This window comes from Phaethon lepturus, unplaced genomic scaffold (genome assembly GCF_000687285.1).
Source record: "Phaethon lepturus isolate BGI_N335 unplaced genomic scaffold, ASM68728v1 scaffold3558, whole genome shotgun sequence".
In the NCBI taxonomy this organism is placed as follows: Eukaryota; Metazoa; Chordata; class Aves; order Phaethontiformes; family Phaethontidae; genus Phaethon; species Phaethon lepturus.
The window spans coordinates 1,735-23,229 of NW_010559535.1; the positions used below are offsets into that span (position 1 = coordinate 1,735).

The 21,495-nt window shown below is 39.7% G+C and overlaps 1 protein-coding gene across 1 annotated transcript in view; it reads right to left on the reverse strand.

The window, feature by feature from the left end:
- Positions 1–1,929: 1,929 nt before the first annotated feature.
- The window catches only part of CHAT (choline O-acetyltransferase), a 30,556-nt gene continuing 10,990 nt past the window's right edge, over positions 1,930–21,495 (reverse strand). The window contains exons 6-14 of the mRNA XM_010293374.1: positions 20,971–21,148; positions 16,278–16,447; positions 14,120–14,220; positions 13,792–13,920; positions 12,480–12,602; positions 10,832–10,973; positions 7,773–7,835; positions 3,877–4,014; positions 1,930–2,199 (exon numbers count right to left, since the gene is read on the reverse strand). Coding sequence (XP_010291676.1) covers positions 1,930–2,199; positions 3,877–4,014; positions 7,773–7,835; positions 10,832–10,973; positions 12,480–12,602; positions 13,792–13,920; positions 14,120–14,220; positions 16,278–16,447; positions 20,971–21,148 — 1,314 coding nt within the window. The remainder of the gene's footprint in view (positions 2,200–3,876; positions 4,015–7,772; positions 7,836–10,831; positions 10,974–12,479; positions 12,603–13,791; positions 13,921–14,119; positions 14,221–16,277; positions 16,448–20,970; positions 21,149–21,495) is intronic.

The window sequence follows — 21,495 nt, forward strand, 5'->3', positions numbered from 1 at the left end:
TTCATGAAGTGAACATTTGGTTTGACTATCGGTTTTGTTGATTTTTTTTTTTTAATTTATTTTTTTACATTTTAACTTTGGGGCAGCTTTTATGCCATAATATTTTATATAATCAAAAATAGATTTCATCTTTGGTTTGAACCACAGCTCAAGGAGTAATGAAACATACATATTTTTAAATGAACGCATAATCTTTAGAAAAATGAGCCCAGCTCTCAATCGCTGTAAATCGATTGATTTGCTCCAACATAGCTGACTTGCTCCAATTGATTATCAGGCCCACTGTGCTTCCATGTATGGAGTTATGGATAGCCTTTATCCAGCAGACTGCTTAATTGCATGTATGCAACTCCAAAGAGGTAGTAAAATAAGCATGGACATACATAATCTACTGAATCTGTATCTAGAGTTCTTAGACAGAAATGTGTCTGCGCTTATAGTTTGTTGTAGTAAGTTTATTCTCCTGCTTTTAGGCTTGAGAGTGCTTAAGCATGTGATTGTTCAGTCTACAAAGGAAGAAGAATGGTCTCCGCTTCTCCACAGGCAAGTAAGCAGCCCCTGGCCAGGCTTCCAAGAGTGCTCCAGCTTGCCTAGCAAAGGATCTGCACTGGAGTTAGTAAGTGTGTGCCTTTAGTCAGTGAGTAAGTTGTATTCTAACAATGATGACTGAACTCCTCTATGCAAGGCAACGAACGTATTTCAGCTTGAGGGAAGGTAACTGAAAATACCAGTCCTTGGAAGGGTTTGTAGGGAATGAAAGAGATAATGAGAAAACCCTCGGGATAACACTCAGAGAATATGGCAATTACCAGATACTCTGGTACAGATATTATTTTCCTGATTGAATTTACTGTATATTGCAGAATATGATGTCCTACATCTACTATTAAAAAATATAAAATATAAGTCCCTCCCAAGTGGGATGATGCAAAGCTGATATGAGTACCAGTACTAGTATTTATAGCTCTAGCTTGGAGAATTCCTTATATTGACAGTTTGCTTCTTCATTCTAGTTATTTATTGCTCTTTGATTTCGTGTGGTTGCATACGCTTTCCTGCTAGTCACAGTGACTAAATTCATTTCTGTGCAAACGAAAAAGGTCTGAAGTAGGATTGAATTGCACTTGTGCTTTGTCTCTCTGTCAGACCAGATTTTGCTCACTGCTAGAAAGAAATAATTAAGTCAGTTTATTATGGACAAAATTCTCCCAGTGCTCTCTGACAGATCTTATCTCCAATATGCTGCGTTCAGAATGGGACTCTGCTTGAGGCCAGTGCAAACCAGAATAAAGGCTAAATTACTTCTGCAACATTTTTGAATTGGAGGAACATGCAAACAGTAGTATAATCCTCCTAAACTCTGTTTGTGGAAATACACAGCAGCCACTCTTAAAAATACTCTGCTTTTCTTGTATAGGAAATAGCATGGTTGTATTAAATGCTCTTCGTGCAAATTTTCAAGCTTTAATGGCATCAGCCTATTATGTACAATGTAACTCTCAACATTCCCAATGGAGGAAATGTCTTTTTTTTTTCCTTTACATGCAGGAAATAGATGTGAATATTTTGGAACTACTTGCAGGGGATATTAATTAATTGGTATGCCTTAATATTTAAGTTATGTCATACACAAACTTAATTTTTTAGGTGAGAAAACGGCCTGAGTTGATTATGATTAGAAATGGTAGTGCAACACATACTCGTATTACTTCTTCCTTCATTTCAGCCAGTGAGACCAAACTTTTTTCGCTGACTCTCATGCAAGAAATGGTAGATTTAGTACTTACAAGGTTTTAACTGTTGGCAACAATGTAAAACAAATTACATTTGGTTCTACACTAATATATTACTAGTACTATCTTGCCTTTGAACAACTATGTCATTGTTTCTTCATCAGGTGAATTCAGGAGAGTAATTCCCCACAGCCTCTTAGAGTTTGCGGTCACCCTGCAGCTGTGTGGCTGCTTCTTGTTTAGCAAGTGGCTTTGCCATAGTAGAGTCGCATTTGCTGCACAGATCTCTCATTTCTAGGAGACTTTCTTCCACAGCTTTTGCAAACATGTCTGAGGAGGTTTCTTTACAGTCTTTAAAGCTTGAGATGCAGAATAATATATGCTCTGGCTGAGGGTTATAACATGCCCCATAACCATTGGGCACCACAGGCCCATAGCAGCAGAACATTTCCGTAGTAGTTGGAACCTGGTTGCAGGGAGAAGGTAAGGAGTAATCTCTGATTAATCAGGGCACCTGAAATCAGCTGGTTAGGAACGAGGAAAAGACAAACAAATGCTACAAATGCTGGAAATGTGGTGACTGCCCCTTGTAGAATATCACCTCCTTCAGAAGTCCAGACCTGGAGCTGGCACTTGGAAGATAAAAGCTGATCTCAGTACAGAATTTTTTTGCTCTGTTTGTTTGCTAGTGTTTGAAAACTGGTATAATTTGAAGTGAATGTAATGCATTTTTTTGCTTGGATCTTAAACAGTTGTAAGCTTTGTTAGATAGATAGGGAATTTGTAGGGCTGTGTGTAATTCTGATACATAAAATTATGATAAATAATTATGATACATAAAACTTTATCAAGGTTTTTAATATCTTAAGGTTATGTTAAGCTTGTAATGTGAAGACCGCATTTAATTATAGAAGGTAGTATTGTCCATTTCTAATAATTTTTAATTGTGATGCTGTATAAAAACATATTAATGCATCTAGGTGTTATATTTCTATATGCCTCAGTTAAATCACGGCATAATACAGGACTGAAACACTTTCTACTGCAGAAAATGAAAGATGTGTTAGAAATCTGTATCTTTCAGACTTTGTGTACATGGGCCTTCACAAATGACATTTGGCTTTTTAATGGTGTAGAACAAGCCATTAGTCCTGCTAATAGAGCCATAGAATTGTCAGATAAATTTGCTGTGCAACAGCCGAAGGCCATAAAGCTATTCAGAAACACTCTTTGCTCATGGATAGTTTTTTGGAGAATTTATGTAGTAGTATGTTTGTTTCATTCACTCATGTCTGAAAGCCTACAAACATTATGAGGAGATCAAATTACTTATTAAGGTTTTATGCCATAGCATGATATTATAAGTCTCTTTTGCATAGTTCCAATCTGTGCAGTTGGGTTAGTGTTTCAGTAAATTAATTCCTACATAGATTTCTTCTTTCATTAGGACTGCTACTATATGCAATGAAACATTTAATTTATAGGCTGTATGCTATAAAGATGTTTCCTTATTCCGAATATTAAATGTAGGAAATGCTGACTCTTCGAGTATCTTAGTGTAACTGCAAATAACTGTAAATCTGTAAAATTCTCTAAATGTCTAAAATGCCTGTAAATCCAGGATGCATGCCTGCAGATGTTGCAGTCTTACACAGAGTAGCTGAAGGCTCTCAAAGATTTCAAACACAGATACTTTTAAGAGTAAAATTTCCTCATGGCTCTTGTTTCTCAGAGTGGCAGCCTGTCTGGCTTGTGGCTGTACTGCCACTGGCGTAAAGAATTCCCACTAGATCTGTCACCTTAGGGGAAGGAGGAGAAGAAAGGGAATGGGAAGATATGTAGTTTGGAAAGTGAGGAAACACTGAGCTCTCATAAAAATTTTACTGAGTTTGTTTGTGTACATTTCCAGGAAGGGCTTTGGGATGTTGCAAGGGAACTGCTAACTTCAGTCAGTATTTACTGTGCTGATTTTCAGGAATGAACCAAAACTGGATTAAAAATCTGGAGAATTTTCCAGACTTCTTGACAGTATCAGCTTCGTTTTTTTTTTTAATGCATCATTCTCACTGTGACCTACAAGGTCTGGCAGAACACAAATGAATTAGCCTTTGCTTAGCAAGACCGGTGAACAGAAGAAACTCACCTGGCTGGTCGAGAGAATGAATCTATTGCTTGTCAAATATGTCTCATCTGTAAATATCTCTGGCAGTTCCTTGAAGTGTTCCCGTGCCACCTCTCTGAGCCCTAGCAGGTGATTGTCTATTGCCATTCCAGTAATAGCCTGTGTACAACATGATAAGACACCAGCATTTAACTGAGTATGGAGACATTTTCTCAGCTGTTACTGCCTTGTTTTCTGGTCAGAGTTGATGAACTTGGTTTGAGTGATGTAATGCCTGTAACATTCAGATATTACTCTGAGTATGCACTTTGATGATCAGTAGCTAGAAATTCATATGATGCTCTGAAGATGTAAAAATTAGGAAGGAGATGGTCTTGAGATGTACTATGTGCTGATGTTGTCTGGTGTTCTGGGTGTTTGTCATCTCTCAGAGAGGAGTATCATGGGCTGGGCTTCCAAAGCTGCTGAGGGGAGTTTATGGAACACAAGAAATCTCAAAGTGTGTTTTGGAATTTCCTATGTGTCACTTGCATTATATTTCAAGAGAAGAGGCTCCAAAACACCTAAAAATTGGAACAAATTAATCTTTCATGCCTTGCTGCCTGCATCTTGCTCTGGCAGGTAAAGCATGTGTCATTCCATAGAATTTAGATCCAAAGATCTGGTAGATGTCTGCAACAGATTTAACAATGATCACAGAATAACAAGATAGATCCACTAGTGATCTATCGCAGATCTACTAGCACACCCCATCAACTCAGAAGACTGAGGTCAGGGACACGAATGCCTTCTCAATTTAATTCACTGCCCAAATATGCCAGTGCCCTCCCCGTCTCCCTGTGCTGGCGATACTGCAGTGTTGGATTATCTCAGGGCAGCCCTTAATTTAGCCCTAACTCTGACGAGGCAATTGGAAAGAGTAAGTGTAGGACAGCATAGTTGGATGGTACGTAGTCCATTGACCATGAGTCTAGAATCAAATTAAACTGGGCTTAACAAAGGAGAATAATGTGCCTTGACAAGCAGGAGAGCAAGAGCAGTCTACTTGCCATCCTGCTTGCCTGTGTCTCCGCTCACCATCATCCCCAGTGAAGAACCAGACATGCTTTCCCCCAAACCCTGCTCCCAAATGTCCCCAGTTTCCTCTCCTGTCTCATGGTTACAGGTGAGGTGACCGGCAGCATGTGCAGTGCCTGAATGCGAGCAGCAGGGGCATGCTCACAGGAGCTGCTGCTGAGCCTGCAGTAAGCCTCTGCCATGAGCTTGCTATGCTTGGGTCTCTCTGCTCCATCCAGCTACCTAATGTTACAGACTTAAGGAATTTATTAGCTGTAAGATCTTTGCCCTGCTAGCAAATGTGTTTGAAGATGGATAACAGGATCAAAAGTCAGTACTGGGTCATGGGCAGACAGAATAGTTACAGAGTTTTGTTTCTTTAGGAAACCAAAGCAAAATTTTGGCATCCGAAGAACAGCACGGAGCTGTTCCAACCAAGCAGGATTTGCCTCAGACTGAAATGTGCATTTAAAATCCTTCAGTCTAAGTTTACTCTCACTGGTGAGAGCATTCATTATGAGGACTGAGCTGTAGCTCACCCCTGGTAACAGGCTGAAGTCATGTGGGAAGGCAGTGCTGAACAAGGGGTGTGGTACTGCACTGAGGGCAGACTGATATCCCCGTGGCACAGGCCCCTTGTTACAAGGGAAACAAGCAACCTGAGAGAAGGCAGGATTTAAAAAAAGAGCACAAGCTTGGTTTTCCTCGTAAGGGGGGAATTAAAAAAAAAAGATTAAAAAAAAAAAAGAAAAGCACAAGTTTGCTTTTCCTCTTAAGAGGAGAATCATTTTAACCACTAATAAGAGCCTGAAGCAGGGGGCCAGGAGTGTGTAATCTTGTTTGGCTTATTAAGGCATAGGCACCCACTGGCAAAGGGGCTATTTGTTCATCAGTCCAGACGGAGCAAGGATGCTTGCAAAAATGTAGCATACATCAGGGCAGTGCTTATGCTGTTTTTCCCATAGAGGGAAACTGACTTGATAATCAAAGGAAATATTTTGCTATCACACAAGATTTATAAGGCTGTTAGCAATGACATTTTTGCAATATAGATCAATGTCATGTCTGAAGAGAGGCCGAGACAGGCTAACGAAATAAACTGTGAGTCAACGCATAGGAAAAAACTGTGCTAAATTGAATTTTAGAGCTCCACATTTAAGATAGCAATGCTACTAGTAAGCCCTAACAAGGGGAAATAAAATCATTAAATTGCTTTTTGTTTTATGAAGTAGATTTTTTTGTTTTTCTTAGGAGCTATTACATTTCAGCCTGTTACACACGATTTAGTCAGACCATGTAAGTCTTGCCCATAGTTTAAAGGCACAAAAATTACATTCTGCTATTCTGAGAGAGAAAGGAAATCTTGATGAGTAGAAATAGCTGGAGACCTTTTTTAAAGATAAATTATTTTTCCAGTGGTGATTTTAATATTTTCCCATGAGCTACACTGGAGGCTGAATTTTATAACAGTTTCTGGAACTGAAATGACTTGGAGGGGGGATTTTATGGAATTTTTTTATCTTTTTTTTTTTTTCCTTAAGAGATGTACAGAAATTCCATTGGTTGTGACCTAGTGTTTGTTGTGAGATTACCCTGAGATGGTTCAAGTGAGACAGCTGCCCTGAAGTAAGACTTGCCTCTGCTTTAGAGATGACGTGGAGTCTCAGCTTCTAAGATGTGAGTTCCCAGCACAATGCATGAAACACAAAACTGTTTTTCTTCCTTGCTTCTTTTGTTTCACAGTCTTAGGAACAAATCCTGCCTGAAAGCAACACTTCATCTCTCCAGTGGTCTGAATATACCTTTGAAACCACCTTTACTTTGATACTAAACAGATTTCTTCACTGGAGGGTGTCTCTTCCTTTTATTAGACACTGCATTCAGGTTTTTAAAAGAGAGCTTACTATAATTATTCCCTCAGTGTTAGTGACTTTTATTAGAAATTGCACTTTGAAATACCAGTCCGTCTGAGGATCAGGTCCCAGATAAGGACCTCTCTCCTCTAGGGAAAAGTAACATAAGAAATACAAAAATGGTTAGTTTTGGGGGAGAAAAAAAGTTCCTGTTGTGTTACAGCTGTCTTGAGTTTATCTGTAGCATTATAGCTTACTGGTCTAAATACCTGTAAATTTGGGAGATCTGGATTTTGCAGTGGGGTTCTACTTCTCATGCGTGTTACACAGCAGTTAAATTGGTTACTTTTAAGCCTTGCTTATGTCTCTTCCTAATAAGGCTGTCGGCTGTCCTTGTCACTTTTCTTTGCTATCTGCATGGCTAACATTTTGTGTTAATCACAGAGCACACAGAATAAAGGCTTATTTCATCTGGCTACTGTTCCTCCTTGCAAACCTGTCAATACTTATTAAAAAAACCCCTTATTAAATTTTGATTGCAAGCTCTTTAAGATGGAGGCCATTTTTAATTGTTAATTTGTACAGCACCGAATAGTGGAATCCTAATTTGTGTCTGTGACTTCTAATTATGACACAGATGCAAATCATAAACATTTCACGGATGCACATTCCCCATAAATATGTTGAATACAGAGTATCATGTTCCATGACAGTTCTAAATAAGAGAGCTAATGCCCAAGAGTGATGGTCTTGTCACTGATGTCTAATGCAGAATTTAGTTGTTTTGCTTTCCAGGAAGTATTTTTTAAGGTGAGGTTAGTTGAATATGTCTATTTGGAGGGTGTTTGTGCCACTAGAAATTTTCATAGGTGTGGCATAGCAGGTACTTTCTTACTTTCCTAGAGATGCCTATATTTTCTGGTGCTTTAATAGTTAATGATTGTATCTTCGTCCTTTTCTTGAGAAAACTAATTAGTCTTTATTCAGACAAAGCAGTGTTTTACTCACCAGAATAGTGTAATTAGTCTGAGCTGCAATTGCATCCTTAAATCTCTGCATCTTCTCGGAATCCTGTTAGGAGAATCAAAATATATGTACTATCGAATAAACTCTGAGAGACAGCATCTTCCATCAGTTAACCAGCAGCCAAAGGGCAAGTACCCTCAAATGTCCTTTGCTCCTGGCTCAGGTATAAGTACTCTTAATAAATGAAAAGCCATAGGTATTCAATGTCCCAATCAGCAACGGTGCCTTGTTGTGCAAGGGTTGAACAGCCTTATTGGTGGTGGGTTATTTGAAGTCAAGGAAAGACTTGCAGTTTCTTGCATGGATTCCTTCTATGGATTTTGAGGGTGTAGATTATTACTAATTGAATTGCTCTGTTTGAAGTAGGGAAAATAATTGTCTAGTGTAATTCAGTGTTTTCAAAACAGACAGGCAGTATATCTTCTCCAGAATGGTTTATCTAGACAATGACAGTGATATTAATGAAAGCCATTACTGATAGTTTACTAGCTGCTCAAAAAATTACTCCCCTGTGTGAAAGGGCATCTAGAATTTTCCAAGGCTGCTCTACCCTCCACAGATGCCTTACATTTCGGATAACAAGCTAGTAAATTTTGACTCCTGTCAAATGGCAGCCTTTTATATTAAGGGAACGATCCTAAGAAGTGCTGCCCTGCTGTACATCAAGTCTGACACTGCAACTTTGGGAGACCCTGAAACAGCCAGAAATGACTGGGTCTCCAGACAAACAGGGAGCCTTCAGCTCCTATGGAGGATGAATGATCTTTTGAACAAAGAATTAATTTTAGAAGCAATTCAAGGCCACCATCAGGGACCTTCAAAGTAAAAGAGTCTGTTATTTTTTCATAGGGCTAGAGCTAGGCCTTAGTTCCCTTATACAGATTAAATTACCAAATGCAGTCTTTAAATCTGATTAATTTACAGCTATTCAGCAATCTCTGCAATGTCAATTGCTGCTTCTTTTACAGCAAGTGTCAAATGCCTGAGATATTTTTCCTGCTAGAGAATCAATCCAATTTGATCAATCTTTTGTGACTGTTCAAGCCATTGTTTGAAGACCATTTTTATCAGCATCAGATAGGAAATAGTTTTTAATCTGATTTGGATTAATAAAGAATATTTTTGGGAGTTCAAGGCTACTTAAACAAAGCAATGTATCTCTTTGTCCAAAAAAATAGAATTAACCCCTTCACATCCAGAGGCAATCTGTAGGTCTTAAGAAGTCACCTTGGAATAGGTTTGTGTTAAGTGAATTTTATTTGTGATGATTCTGTGATAACAATATATATAGTTTTGAACTGAAAAATGTTCACATCAAACCAAAGATTTCTAAAAGCTTGTGGGAAAGAACAGTCACAGATCAGTTTAAATGTCCTTTGCGTCTCTCTGTGGACAAGAAGCCAGGAAAGCTATCAGTGGATTGGTTTGCATTATGATTACAGGTTTTTCAGGGGGAATGAAACTATTTATCTCCCTATCAGGTACTGCCAAGGCATGCAATATAAAGATTTGGGAGCAGAGACTGAGCTCGCTCTAGACATGCACTCTTCTGCTTACTTCTGTGAAGCAGAAGAGTTTAGGATGCTGTGAAAGGTGGGCACAATCTCAGATTTGGGTGGTAAAATGGTGAGAAATGCTGAAGCTTTGGGAGAGCTCCAGAATTAAGTAAGTGTTGGAATAAGGAAGGTAGGAAGAGATTGTTGGAGGGAACAAGAAGGATGTGGCAAAACACTGTGGTAGGAGCAGGCTGGCTCCTCCTGGGAGTACGGTCAGCCTGCAGCAATGTGTGTTGAGGCTGGGGGTATGCTGAGCGCCCAAGCGTGGAGGGGAAGGTGTGCGCAGATGACAGCAGCTTCTGATGAAATATGATTGAGAACCATGTTGTCGGAAAAGACACTGATAGCAAATAAAAACAACCTCTTCTTGTCTACTGTGTGGTAGTCACTATTATGTGTGATAGTATGGTCATAATCTGCCTTGAATTACCCATTCAGTGTAGGGAATTACTTTCAGTTTCCTTTCAGTTATCATTTTAACATGGAACTTTATTTGAGTCTTTTTCATGATAAGCTAAATTCTGGGCATGGTAACCTTAAGCAGACTGAAGAAGCAGTGGAGGAACAGAGCACTTCTCTGGGCAAATTCTCCTCATTGTCTGGGACATTAGAGCTTGGTTTACAATATTTCATTAATTTACACTTAATCTACAGCTCAGCAATAATTCTAGCAATGCTATGCTAGATTCTAAAGAACAGTTATGTGGGCTGTTGCCACTGGAGTGGTCTGACTGTGCAAAATAATCTATATTGTGGCAGTGTTTTGCATCTCAACAGCCACCTGGAAATTCCCTGTACAGCAGCGAAGTGCAGTGGGTGGAAATGGCACATAGAGACATGTTGAGGGAGGCTCTCCAGGGATGGCAGGAGGGATAGTGCACAAAGCTGTTTGTGCAGCTATAGTCTCAGCTCTCTCAGCTGTACCTCTTTGCATCCCTATCTACTATGTACAGTACTCATGCTTCTGGCAAACAGATGGTGATGTCTCAAAGAAAGGCAATTTAATTTTTCTTTTTGCAGGATGATGTCAGGACAGTTTGGAGAGTTGTTTTATTAGCTTGATGAAGGTTTTTCATCATGAAGGTTCAGTCCTTTTGAGGATCCTATAAAACTGCTAGGCAGTTCCCCGGGTGTAGCAGTATAAGGATCCTGAACTTTGCACGTTCAGCTTAGATGTCTCCAGGGAGCAGAATTTGGATCTGATGATAGATCAGAAGACAGTATGAAGTCTAAAATCAGCTGGTTTTTTTTTTCTTATAATCTCATTTTTAAGCACCTCTGAACCTTCTGGCTGCTTAAGTAAAAGTAAGGAAGTATTTATATTTGGTTACTTTGCACAAAAAGCAAAATCCTGTAAGGCTTGCTACCCTGCCCTATGCCTTTATGTTCTCGGTTAGCAGTTAAAAAGTGAGAGATTGGGGATCATGAATGCATTATTTGCTTAGTGTTTTGCCAAAGGAGGCAGAGGGAGATAGACCAACATACCGATAGAGCTGTCTTGTCATCAGTCATTGCTTTTACAAAAGCAAATGCTTCCCAGGTAGCAGACCTAATGTTGTCGACTCTGCCCTCATCAAATCGACGTATGGAAGCACTTTCATAGGTAGGGACAAGTCTCCTGTGGCGTCTGAGAGAATGAAGTAAAAAAACCCAAAGAATAATTATTTACAAGGAGTAATAAAGACCAAAAGAAATATAGGCTTGGTATGTTTTATTGTTAGAGCCACAATTTTATTTTTCACATAGTATTCATCTTAATGTTGATAGAATTCTATAAGAAACTTAAAAAAGATGGATGCTCACTCCTTTCTAATACGAGGAGCTGCATACAGCTGTATACATTTTAGTTATGCATTGCCAGTAAAAAATGACTTGTGTAAAAACAAGACTAGTAAAACTAAAATTTACTGAAAGATCTCAAGTAATGTTTTATTTGTACTGCATCATAAAGTAATTGTGTAATTAATCATTTACTTACGGGTGTGAAATATGTTTTATTTAAAATAAGAAAAAAATGCACTCTGTGTGTGAATGAAAAATAGAAAACTAAAAGGGGAGTAGGGTGTTGTTTGAGGCTGTGAGCTGGAATGAAAACCCACATAGCAAATAGAACAGTGTGAAGATTATTGTTTAATTTGGGTCCAGGTATATAGCTACTATTCCTCACTTCAGGAAGCCTACTGTGCCTTCCAGTTGAAGCAGGGGTCTTGGAATATAACTGTCCCCTAAGGTTTTTGTTGCATACGTGGATTTATATTATGACTGGGATCCCGATGAAAATCTTGGACCAGCTCATTGGAGTCTGGTTAATGGAATACGCAAAATGGATTTTTAACAGATGTTAATGGAGTATGCAAAATGTGTTAGGCATCTCTGGTTTTGACTAGGTAAAGACCACTTCAGGATTTAATTTGACATGATAAAGAATTATTCGTTTAATAGGCTGTTATGCAGGGAACCATGCAACCAGTCTCTAGCCTGGAGTGTTAGCTGTTCTGACAACATAGATAATACCCAACTTAGATAATACCATGGAAATTAGAGGATATTCTCAAATCTTGGGATGCCTGTGAAGAAGGAAGGAGAAGTAGTTACTATCCTGTGTAGGAACTCTGATCTGATATGCTGCTATAGTATTCTTCCCTGTGAATACTTTTCTGCCTGTGGTGCAGGGGATGTCTATGTGGTGAGCTATGGGTTACTGCCATGGTTCCTCCAAGCCTATCCGCAGTGGCAAGGGAGTGTTTCTGCCCCAGGGACTGTCTAGCTGGTTCTGCTGCTGTGGGTGGTAGGGTTGTCTGCCACTCTCTGCCACATCACCTCACACTCTTCTTCATGCTGAGTGCAGGGACATCTGTCAGGAGGGTACTGTCTGGGAATGGTGTGTGTGGGACATGGGGATGGGAAAGTAGAGCAAGGAAATGGAAAGGGAGCGAAAGAAAGGAGTACTCTGTCTTAGAACCAGGTGGAAATTTCTATCTAGTTTGAACTACAGTCATTAGGCAAGATCACTCATTTCTATGCAAGGAGGCATTTGTTTGGGTGCTGAGGAAAAGATGGACCCTCTACATAAAAAACAAATTGTGAATCTCCTTTTGTGCTACCTCGTTCCTATGATTTGAATTAACCTTACCTGTAAAATGCCAGCTGAAGTGCTACTTGAATGTAGGCATCCGGGCTAATCTTTTGTTTCTTAATAAATTCCTTTCCATAGTTCTCAAATTTGTAGGCGATAAAGTCCAGGTTTTTTACTATCCTGGAAAACAAGCAGAGACAGTTACTGCAGGGGGAGATGCAAGAATCTCATGTTCCATTTCCACTTGCAAATAAAATGCAGAGATCACTTCCTGCCGGTACCCATTTGGAGGTGAGTGGGCTCCTGTTCTACAGTCCTGGCCTTTGGCGGCTTGTTACTAGTCAGTAACTTTTATTCATACAGGTTCTAGACTGGGATTGTTATCCGCAGCCTTAACATGAGCTGTGGCACTCAGGTCATTCTGTTCATTTGAGTAAAACAGTTTTTCTTTTTTTCTTTTTTTTTTTTTTTAATAAAAACAAGATTTAGTATTTCCACTCCTGAAGCCTAAGCCAGGGCCTCCTTTGTTGTTGACACATTTCTGTGAGATTTACTAGTGTCAGAAATGGGTGAATTTAAAACCTGATGAAGGCTGTAAGCTCCTGGCAAGTTTCAATTTAGAGGACTGCTACCTCTGTTTAAAAAAAAAAAAGGAATTACTCTGCATCCTGAATGTTTTCATACTCTCATGTATGCTTCTGGCCACTTTGAGGTCTCATCTAATGCAGTCACACTGGACATACTTACAGCTGATCATGTAGGCAATGTGTTAACTCTCTACAGAGTGATCCCAGGCCTGAGTGTTGAGATTAAATAATTTGGGGAAAAAAAAAAAAAATCTCTCATTGCCATCCCCACCCCCAAAGATCATGCAAATCTTTTACAGTTTGGAAACACAGTCAGAAGAACTAACCTTTGTGGGAGCAACATGGATGTAAACAAATTACATTCCTGAATTCAAATTGTTTATTCAAAACCGTTGTATTCTACTGTCCCATACACATATCCCTATTGCCCTGGCTTCTGCTTTAGTCAGGTCAAACCCATAAAGTGTATCTGCAACAACAGAGGACCTGCACTGTTTTCATCCTATGCAAATAGGACTCTACTGTTTTTCCAGTGTCTTGAGACTTCCTGATATTTACATGGAAGAAAAACAATGGTAATGCAATTCCCAAATACAGTGAAGAAGCTCCAGACCATAGAGGTGCCATCCTGCAAAGAGATGCTAGGTATGTCCAGCTTAGGAAGATGAGGAGGAGCGAGCAGGAGGGCATGGAGAGCCCTTCAGGAGGAAACCCATGCCTTCACTCACTGGGTAGTTCCCAGTTTGCAGTCATTGCTGAGAAAAATCAGGCATCTGTTCTACCTTTGGAGTTTTTCTGCGGATGATGCCAAATGTGCCTGAATTTCAGGGGAACATTTCCATCTTAACCTCCGTGGAGCAGGAAGCTCACTCACTGAATCAGCTCGGACTAATTTCTTGGAGCTTTCTTTCCTGTTCATGTGTGAGAGAAAAGTCATTAAGGTCACAGGAAAAACTTATTTGTTACACGCTGCGTTTTTAGCAAGTAAATGACTGGTTTCCAACAGTTGTATGGGCCTTAGTGGCCCCATGCATCAGGGGGAATTTGCCACTGGCAGAGGCTTCCTGGAGGCTGGTGTGCGTACAAGAGCTGTACTGAAAGGAGACTTACATGTGTTTAAGCAAGTGTTCAGTGCACTGCACCAGCACGATGCCATCGAAGGGGGAATGTTCACACACGGTACCACAGACTCCGTCTCTTCCTACCACAAACTAAGCAAGGAAAAGAACAAGTTCAAGATGTATGGGGAATAAATCATGTTCTGGGTAAGTTACCCATGATGGCAACCTAACAAAAGATGTTGTCGTTCTTCTGTGGTTTTCTTACTGCTCATATCAGGAACTTCCTTGACTTACAGATCAGTAGGTGACTTACAGACTCACTGCGGGAGACTTTCTTGTCCTGTGAATGGTGTTGCACTGGATCTCTTTCATGCTGCTGTTTTGGACTGAGTTCTGCAAGAATGTAAATTTTAGCAATTCCCATTGAGTCTGGAAATCAGATTTAGCATCTGCTTTACGGTAGAGAAAACCCGTCAATAGAAAGACAGGCCGGGGTTCTCCTTCCACATTTGTGTGCAGTGCAACTTCTTTATCTGGGAAGTCCCTTAGGATGACATTTTATCACACATATCATATCAAATGAGCAAGCTCATCCTTATTTGATAGCTTTCCCATAGCTTGTTTTACTGCCCTGCTTCCTCTTTACCTTTTTTTGGTGGTATTTTCTTCCTTTCACTCTTACTTGTCTTCATTCCTGATTTCATTGCATATACATGGTGTAACTGGTGACACTTAACCTGCTGCACTGTAGTTCTGTGATACCTCCATGCAGCTGGTTACTCCTGCATCTCAAACGAAAGCAGATGTCTAGGACAAAACTGCAACTTGTATCATGTTTCCTGTCATTTTTCTGGACTTTTCTCACCACTTCTTTTGAAGTGTCTTTGGCTGGTTTTCTCCTATTCAGCTCACTCTGTGCCTTTGTATCACACGTATGCATCCTGTCTCCCTGGTTCCCATAAGGTTTTCACAAAGTGTGTGATGCAAAAAGTTTACCTGGATGCCTTACTGCAAGGCTGGAGAAGAATATGGAGAGAAAGAAAAAGTCCTGTTGTGAGAATGGCTTCCTACATAATCTGTGTTTGCATGAAAGAAAATGGGATTTTTTTTCCCTAAGAATTTCTCCTCACCTTTGAACTACTTCTGGGCTGAATACATCTGGACAGAAGAAGCCCTCCCATATACTGTGCAAATTTATTTGCTTTCTGCTACCTTCTGATAGTAAACAAAAAGAAGATCTTGTTTATTCTCATCTGCTTGAAACATCTCAACTAGTGGCCCTGCAAATAACAGAGGATTTGAACTAAAGACAAATGGTTTGTTCTTTAAAAACACAGCACTGGAGTCTGCTAATAATGTCATTTGCTGTGGCATAAATCAGGAGTGACTACTGAAATGTATTTGCACTGGGGTAAGTCAGTGCAAGTGTAATTAATTTTGTGTTTTCTCTTTTCATGTTGCTGTTCTTAGATATGGCAAGAGCAACAAGCATTGCATGAGCAATATATCAGTCAGGGTTTTTTTTCAATTTTTCATGAGGCATCAACATTGTTGACAGTTGGAGATTAATACATTGCTTCACCCTGTGTCTACTGCAAAATGTGAAAATAACACTGTGACGTTTTCAAATATGACAATCAAAATCTGATTGGGAAAAAGGCTGGAGAAATCAATACTTCCAGGAAAGTCTCAACAAGGATGCCATTAAATGATTAAACAGTCTGTTAAGTGAGAACTTAATACTAACTTAAACACATGCTAAATTATAAGCAGTAGCATTTCCAGGTTGTCAGGAAAATGTGAGCGAAGAGAAAACAGAGAAAGCTATTGTGCTTTTCTTTTTTGTTCTGGGATGCTAGTCCAGCATTTTTATTCCATTTGATTGAGTGTAATTAAATGCGTACTGTTTTGGTTTTTTAAATCAGATATCTACCTACCTGTATGTCTGTGTATCTGCCTTACCTCCTCAAGAGGAAAGGGAACTTAGGGAGGGTGAAAGCATACCTGTGTTGGGGAAGGCTCCCCCACTGTCAACAAGGCAGTAGGTCTGCTTCCCCGGAACGCTGCTCACACCAACCCTGCCTTGGCAGATGCTGAACACCACCTTCCCCTCTTTCTCCCACTTGATTCTAAGTGGTCCCTACCACGAGGGCAACTGGAGTCCTTTGCCATGTGCGAGTAATATCGTAGTACTGTAAGGTTTTTACCTGCATAGGTTTGTCATACCAACGATTGGCCCCGTTTTTATGGTAGCCTCCCCCATGTAGCAGTTGCAATGCCATGTTTGTATCAGTGAGTTCCATCCCGCTTGGGTTGTCCAGGCACACCAGGCACATGCACCGTTCAATCATGTCAAGAGAGTCGCGGTTAGTAGAGTCTGGGAATAAAAGAGTGAAACATTCACATCCTCTTAACTGTAGTGCAGCACTGGCTGGGGAACCCTGCTGCCTTGGAAAGCATTGAAGATCTGACCCTGACTCTGCAATGAGCTCTCTCAAAAGCAGATTGTCTCAGTGCAAGGAAATGTTACACCAAGGCATTAAATTGTGTGTTAACTTTTGTAATATTTCTGTGTATCTTTCATATGATTCAATAATATCCACTTTCTTCTTCTGCCTTTCATTTCCTGAAGTAATTATATTATAAAATAGATTTTACTCTTAAAGCCAGCAATGCTTACTTATTTTATATATAACTCTTACAGAGAGGACAGGTAGAAAATAGAGTGCTGCAGTATTCTGCTCTGTAACAGCAGGGCCTATACTGGTTTTGTGGTGTTCTCCCATTAAAACCCTTTTCTGGACAAGGAACAGCAGGGTTTATGTTGCTTTTGTATTCTTTGTATTAAAACTCTCTTTTCTCTCCTGGCCCTGGTCATTTCTTGTACTTTAGAGCAATAAGCCCTGGACTGGGTATATTGCCTACGTCACATGAGGAAACATCTGTGGATGAGGTCCTGAGGTTTAGTTTGTGAACATGGTATTGCCAAAACCAAGGGTTGCCACATTCCACTTCCCTCCTATCACTAATGTACTGCTGAATAAAATGTGCTACTTCTGGCTCTCTTTCTCTGTTTCTTTTTCTTATCTTGTCACTCTTGCTTCTACAGGTGGACTAGAAAGGCCATTTTTACGTTGCCCTCAGCACTTCCTCCTTATTTATACTGTATTTATGCAGGTTTTTTTCTCAGTTTCTTTAACTCTGAAATATTATGAATGTAAACGTTTATTTGCTTCTGAGGGCCAGTTTGAGGCATAGGAAATATTTAATTGTTAACACTTAATACAGCTTCTAATTGAAAGGATAAAAGTGTGGAACCTATAATAAGAACTTGTTTTATTCAAAAGCATGTAATGTCATTAATTGCTGTTAAACGGTTGTTAAGATCAAAGGAAAAAGGGCTTTCAAACATCACCTTAAAATTCTTTCCATTCTTAACAGATCAGCTTTCATCTGCTGGTTTTGCTAGATTTTGGTGATGTTTTTGTTTCAGAATGTTCTTAACTAAAGAGATGAATTCAGATTGATCAAAACTTCTTGCAAGACTGTGCTACATTCAACAACTTTGTGCTCAGTTCAGGAGATTATTTTAGCTGAAAGAACGGGAAAATATTTAAAATTAAACAATTCTGATTTGCATTTGAAATATGGAGTCATTTCAAAATGTGCGTATTTTTAATGTTTGCGTATATGAAAAGTAGCTTGATCATCTGAAAGAACAGCATTTTTCAAAGTAAGAAAAAAATGTACCTTCCCAAAATGAGTAACATAGGTTAGTGAGGAGTTAGAAAAAAACCAGCTACTTGTTATCATCCATATTCATTCTCCACATGCTGTGTAGTAAAAAAGAGCGGAAATATGCAAGAAATGGAAAAGATGTCAAGAGAAGGAGAAACCAGTGATAGCAGTGGCTGAGAAGGAAGAGGGGGAGCTGTGGCATCTTACAGGTTATGGTAAGGTACTGTCTGTTGCTGTCTGGTGGCTCCTGCAAGGGAGTGTTGGCAGCCATGGGCCCAAGTGACAGGAGCAGCCAGTCTGACTTCTTGCAGGCTGCTTGGGGACCTGGTGAAGCGCTGAGTGCATTGTCTTCCCTCGCTCACAGAAGCAGAGTCCCAGGGAAGACACCTGGTGTTCCTGCCAGCTCCTACAAAGACTTGAGCCAGGAGATTGTAATTGATGGGGCCTGTAGATAGGTTGAGCTTTCTGTCAGTGATCTATGCTGCCCTACAACATGTGAAACACTGATGTCCCTATGAATCGTCTTCAAAAGCGTTCAGAAACTTTATAAGGGAGAAGACTAATCCCTGCCCTCTTGACTGTAAAGCTTTTCTAGTATGTGACACTTGCAGGGGTGACCGTAATTGTGGTATTTGTTCCGTTGATGGCCTGGGCACATCAAGGCAAAGTCTGAAAAGATCCTTGTGAATGGAAGTTGCCCCGTATACATCAGCTGCTGATATTTGTGGACAGGCACCTTCAAGGAAAAACTGCTTGGATAGTGATTTACAAACTGCTCACAGCTTGCTCAGCATTCTGCTTTATGTTGTCTGATAGGTTTATATATATTTCATTGTGGCTGCTGCCCACATATCTTTGACAGATATGAAGCCCTTATTCTGACATACGGCTTCAGGGTATCTTGAGTCTGGGTATTAGAGTGAATAAAATTAAGCTCTGCTAGAAACAGAAAAGTAGGGAAAATACGCCCTTACAGAAATAGACATGTCCAGAGAGCTGGTCAAACACTGAAAAAAAAAAAAAAATCATCTAAAGCAGGCAATCAACTGCACAAGAACTCATGAACCATGAGAATAAAAATATAAGAATATTTCCAGAAAAAGCTGAAACAGAGAAGTGTGAGAACAAGCCTAAAGCCCTGTAAGACATTTCTTGTCCTTCCTTTCTAATGCACACAATTGCATTGAATTGAACAGTCAGCTTTTGGTTAGTTGAGGTTTTTGGTTTTTGTTTTAAAAAGGAAAATATGAGAAGACTGTTCTGAATCAAATTCAGATACAGTATGCATGGGACAGCAGCCCTGATAGAGTAAGAATTCACCTCCTCTACTTAGGAGAGCACTTTAGTTCTGCAGCCTGAATGCAGTTAAAATACTGAATGTGTTTATAAATCAGTGATGGCTGGGTTTGTTACAATTTCTTTGAAATTTTCTCATCTAGAAGACCTATCCTCTACTTGTAGGTCTATGGAAATATCTCCTTCACAACTTCTGCAAAGTGCTGTATAGGTCTTCTCCATCCTGAAGCATCCTTTCTTTCCCTGCCCAGTACAGAACAGTTGTGCAATGACCCCTTCTACCTTACGCTGCTTCACTAGAGGCTTTTCTCTTCCTCTGTTATTGTTGCTTGAACATTTCACCATAGATAAGACAGAAAAAAGAGCTGTTAATAATCACGTATCCATGTGTGACAGCAATGTGTTTTTTACTATATAGTAAAAAAACTAAAAAAACCCACTCTGTTTTACTATATAGAGGAGCTATGCTAATACAAGTGGTCTAGGATGGGATTCCTGCTTAGATTAGAGAAGGCTCACATCACAGTGCTGTGATATTTGCTAGGGCAGAGTATGTTGGGTTTTTTTTCAGCTGCATAACTGAGTTGGTTTGCTTCCTCATTAAAATGAGTATTTTGGCAAATACCAGGTAATCCAAAAGCACTAGAGAGATGGTTCTGCTAGTTTTTGTTGACTTGTCTTTTTTTCTTTAGGATGATGTAAGTTTACAAAGATGATTTTGCTGTATATTTCAAGGTATTCACTGTTTCACTTATAAGTGTGACAAAGAAATAAATAATTAGGTGTTTATCTCTCTTTCCATTAAAATAAGGAATTTTTTTCTCCTGCTTTAAAAACAAAAGATGGGGAGGGGAAAGCCTGAAGACGAGACTGGTACCACGTAATAATGTTCAGGACTCTGTGTGTATGTGCACATGTGTGTTTATCTATATCAAGTTATTATAAACACAGATAAACTTGAATAAGACAAGGGAAGATCTTCCTTGGGATGGTAAACATTTTGAGACTATTGACAACTCTTGTATGTTCCAGGGCATTGGTAAAACAGCAGTATTTTCCATAGCATTGCTGAACTGTAGATGAAGGGTTGAGTTAATTTTTTTTTCACAAGGGAAAAATGAATACCATTTTGAATGTCATCCAAAATGGCAAAAAGAGGGCGTTTACATCACATAGCTTCAGGGTAAAATATAGAAGGTGTGAAGTGATAGAGGTGACTAATCCTACCCTTTATTTTCATCTGTTTCAAAGTCCAGCATTCGAGTCCAGAATCCAAGACAGCTAAATGCTGCCTGTTGGAAGAGAGAGAGAAGTACCCGCAGGTAATAACTAGTGTCACGTTTCCTAGATACTTAAGATTTGGATGACTCAGCCCTGGTACTTTCTGTTTTTCTCCATTGACTAGAGAGAGTACAGAGCTAGATTCAATAGGTGTTTAACTTATAGATGTCTTTGTTAGATGAGATGAAAAATGTCTAATAGTTGCCAAAAGCTAAGAGACTGGTACCACGTAATAATGGTGGTACTATTGGTACAAAATGGATGTGAAGAAAGAGACAAATCACAAAATCTTATGTAATGTAATTTATGTGATGAAAAACAGAGAATGGAGTGAGAGATAATTTCATGGTGTAACACTTAAAACATACACAGACAAAGGGTCAAACTGTATCTGATGCTTCCCTGGTAACATACATCTGAACACTTACAGGTATTGAGTTTCCTCCTGCTAGAAATATTCAGCAGTGAGGTTGCACATTCAGTCCTGTATTTGCTGTAATGTTCACTCCAGCAAAGAAAGGCAATGATGGTGAGGAGGAGGAGGAAGGTGATGAAGAAGAGAAAGCTGGGATTGCTGCTGCTAACCTTTCATAAGGATTGTCCTGGCTTCTGCCCACTCTGTTCTTCCATCTGTTGTCAGCAGGCCGATTGGAGGCAACATTTCCTCTTCATTCTCTGCCATTTTGGCTATCTTTCGTAACTGAGTGAAAAGATCTCCCTCACTGAGACGGCGGAAATTAATGACAACATCCAAAACAAAAAACTGCAAAAAAATGACAGGAGTCAGAACAGTCACAGGTGGGTTAGACCCTTACTGGTCCAACATTTTGCTTTCACCTGGGTAGGTGTTGAGATGCTGAAGTCCTGCCTGGAGAGCCAGACCTGCAGGCAATGGAGCACAAAAACACTGGGCACTGGCCCACGGATCACTCCTCCTGTGTTTTTACACCTGTGTAATGCCAATTGCTCTAGCAAACATATATTCATAGAATCATTTAGGTTGGAAAAGACCTTTAAGTTCATCAAGTCCAACCATTAAGCTAGCACTACCAAATCCACCACTAAACCACATCTTTAAATACCTGTGGAGATGGTGACTGATTCACTTCC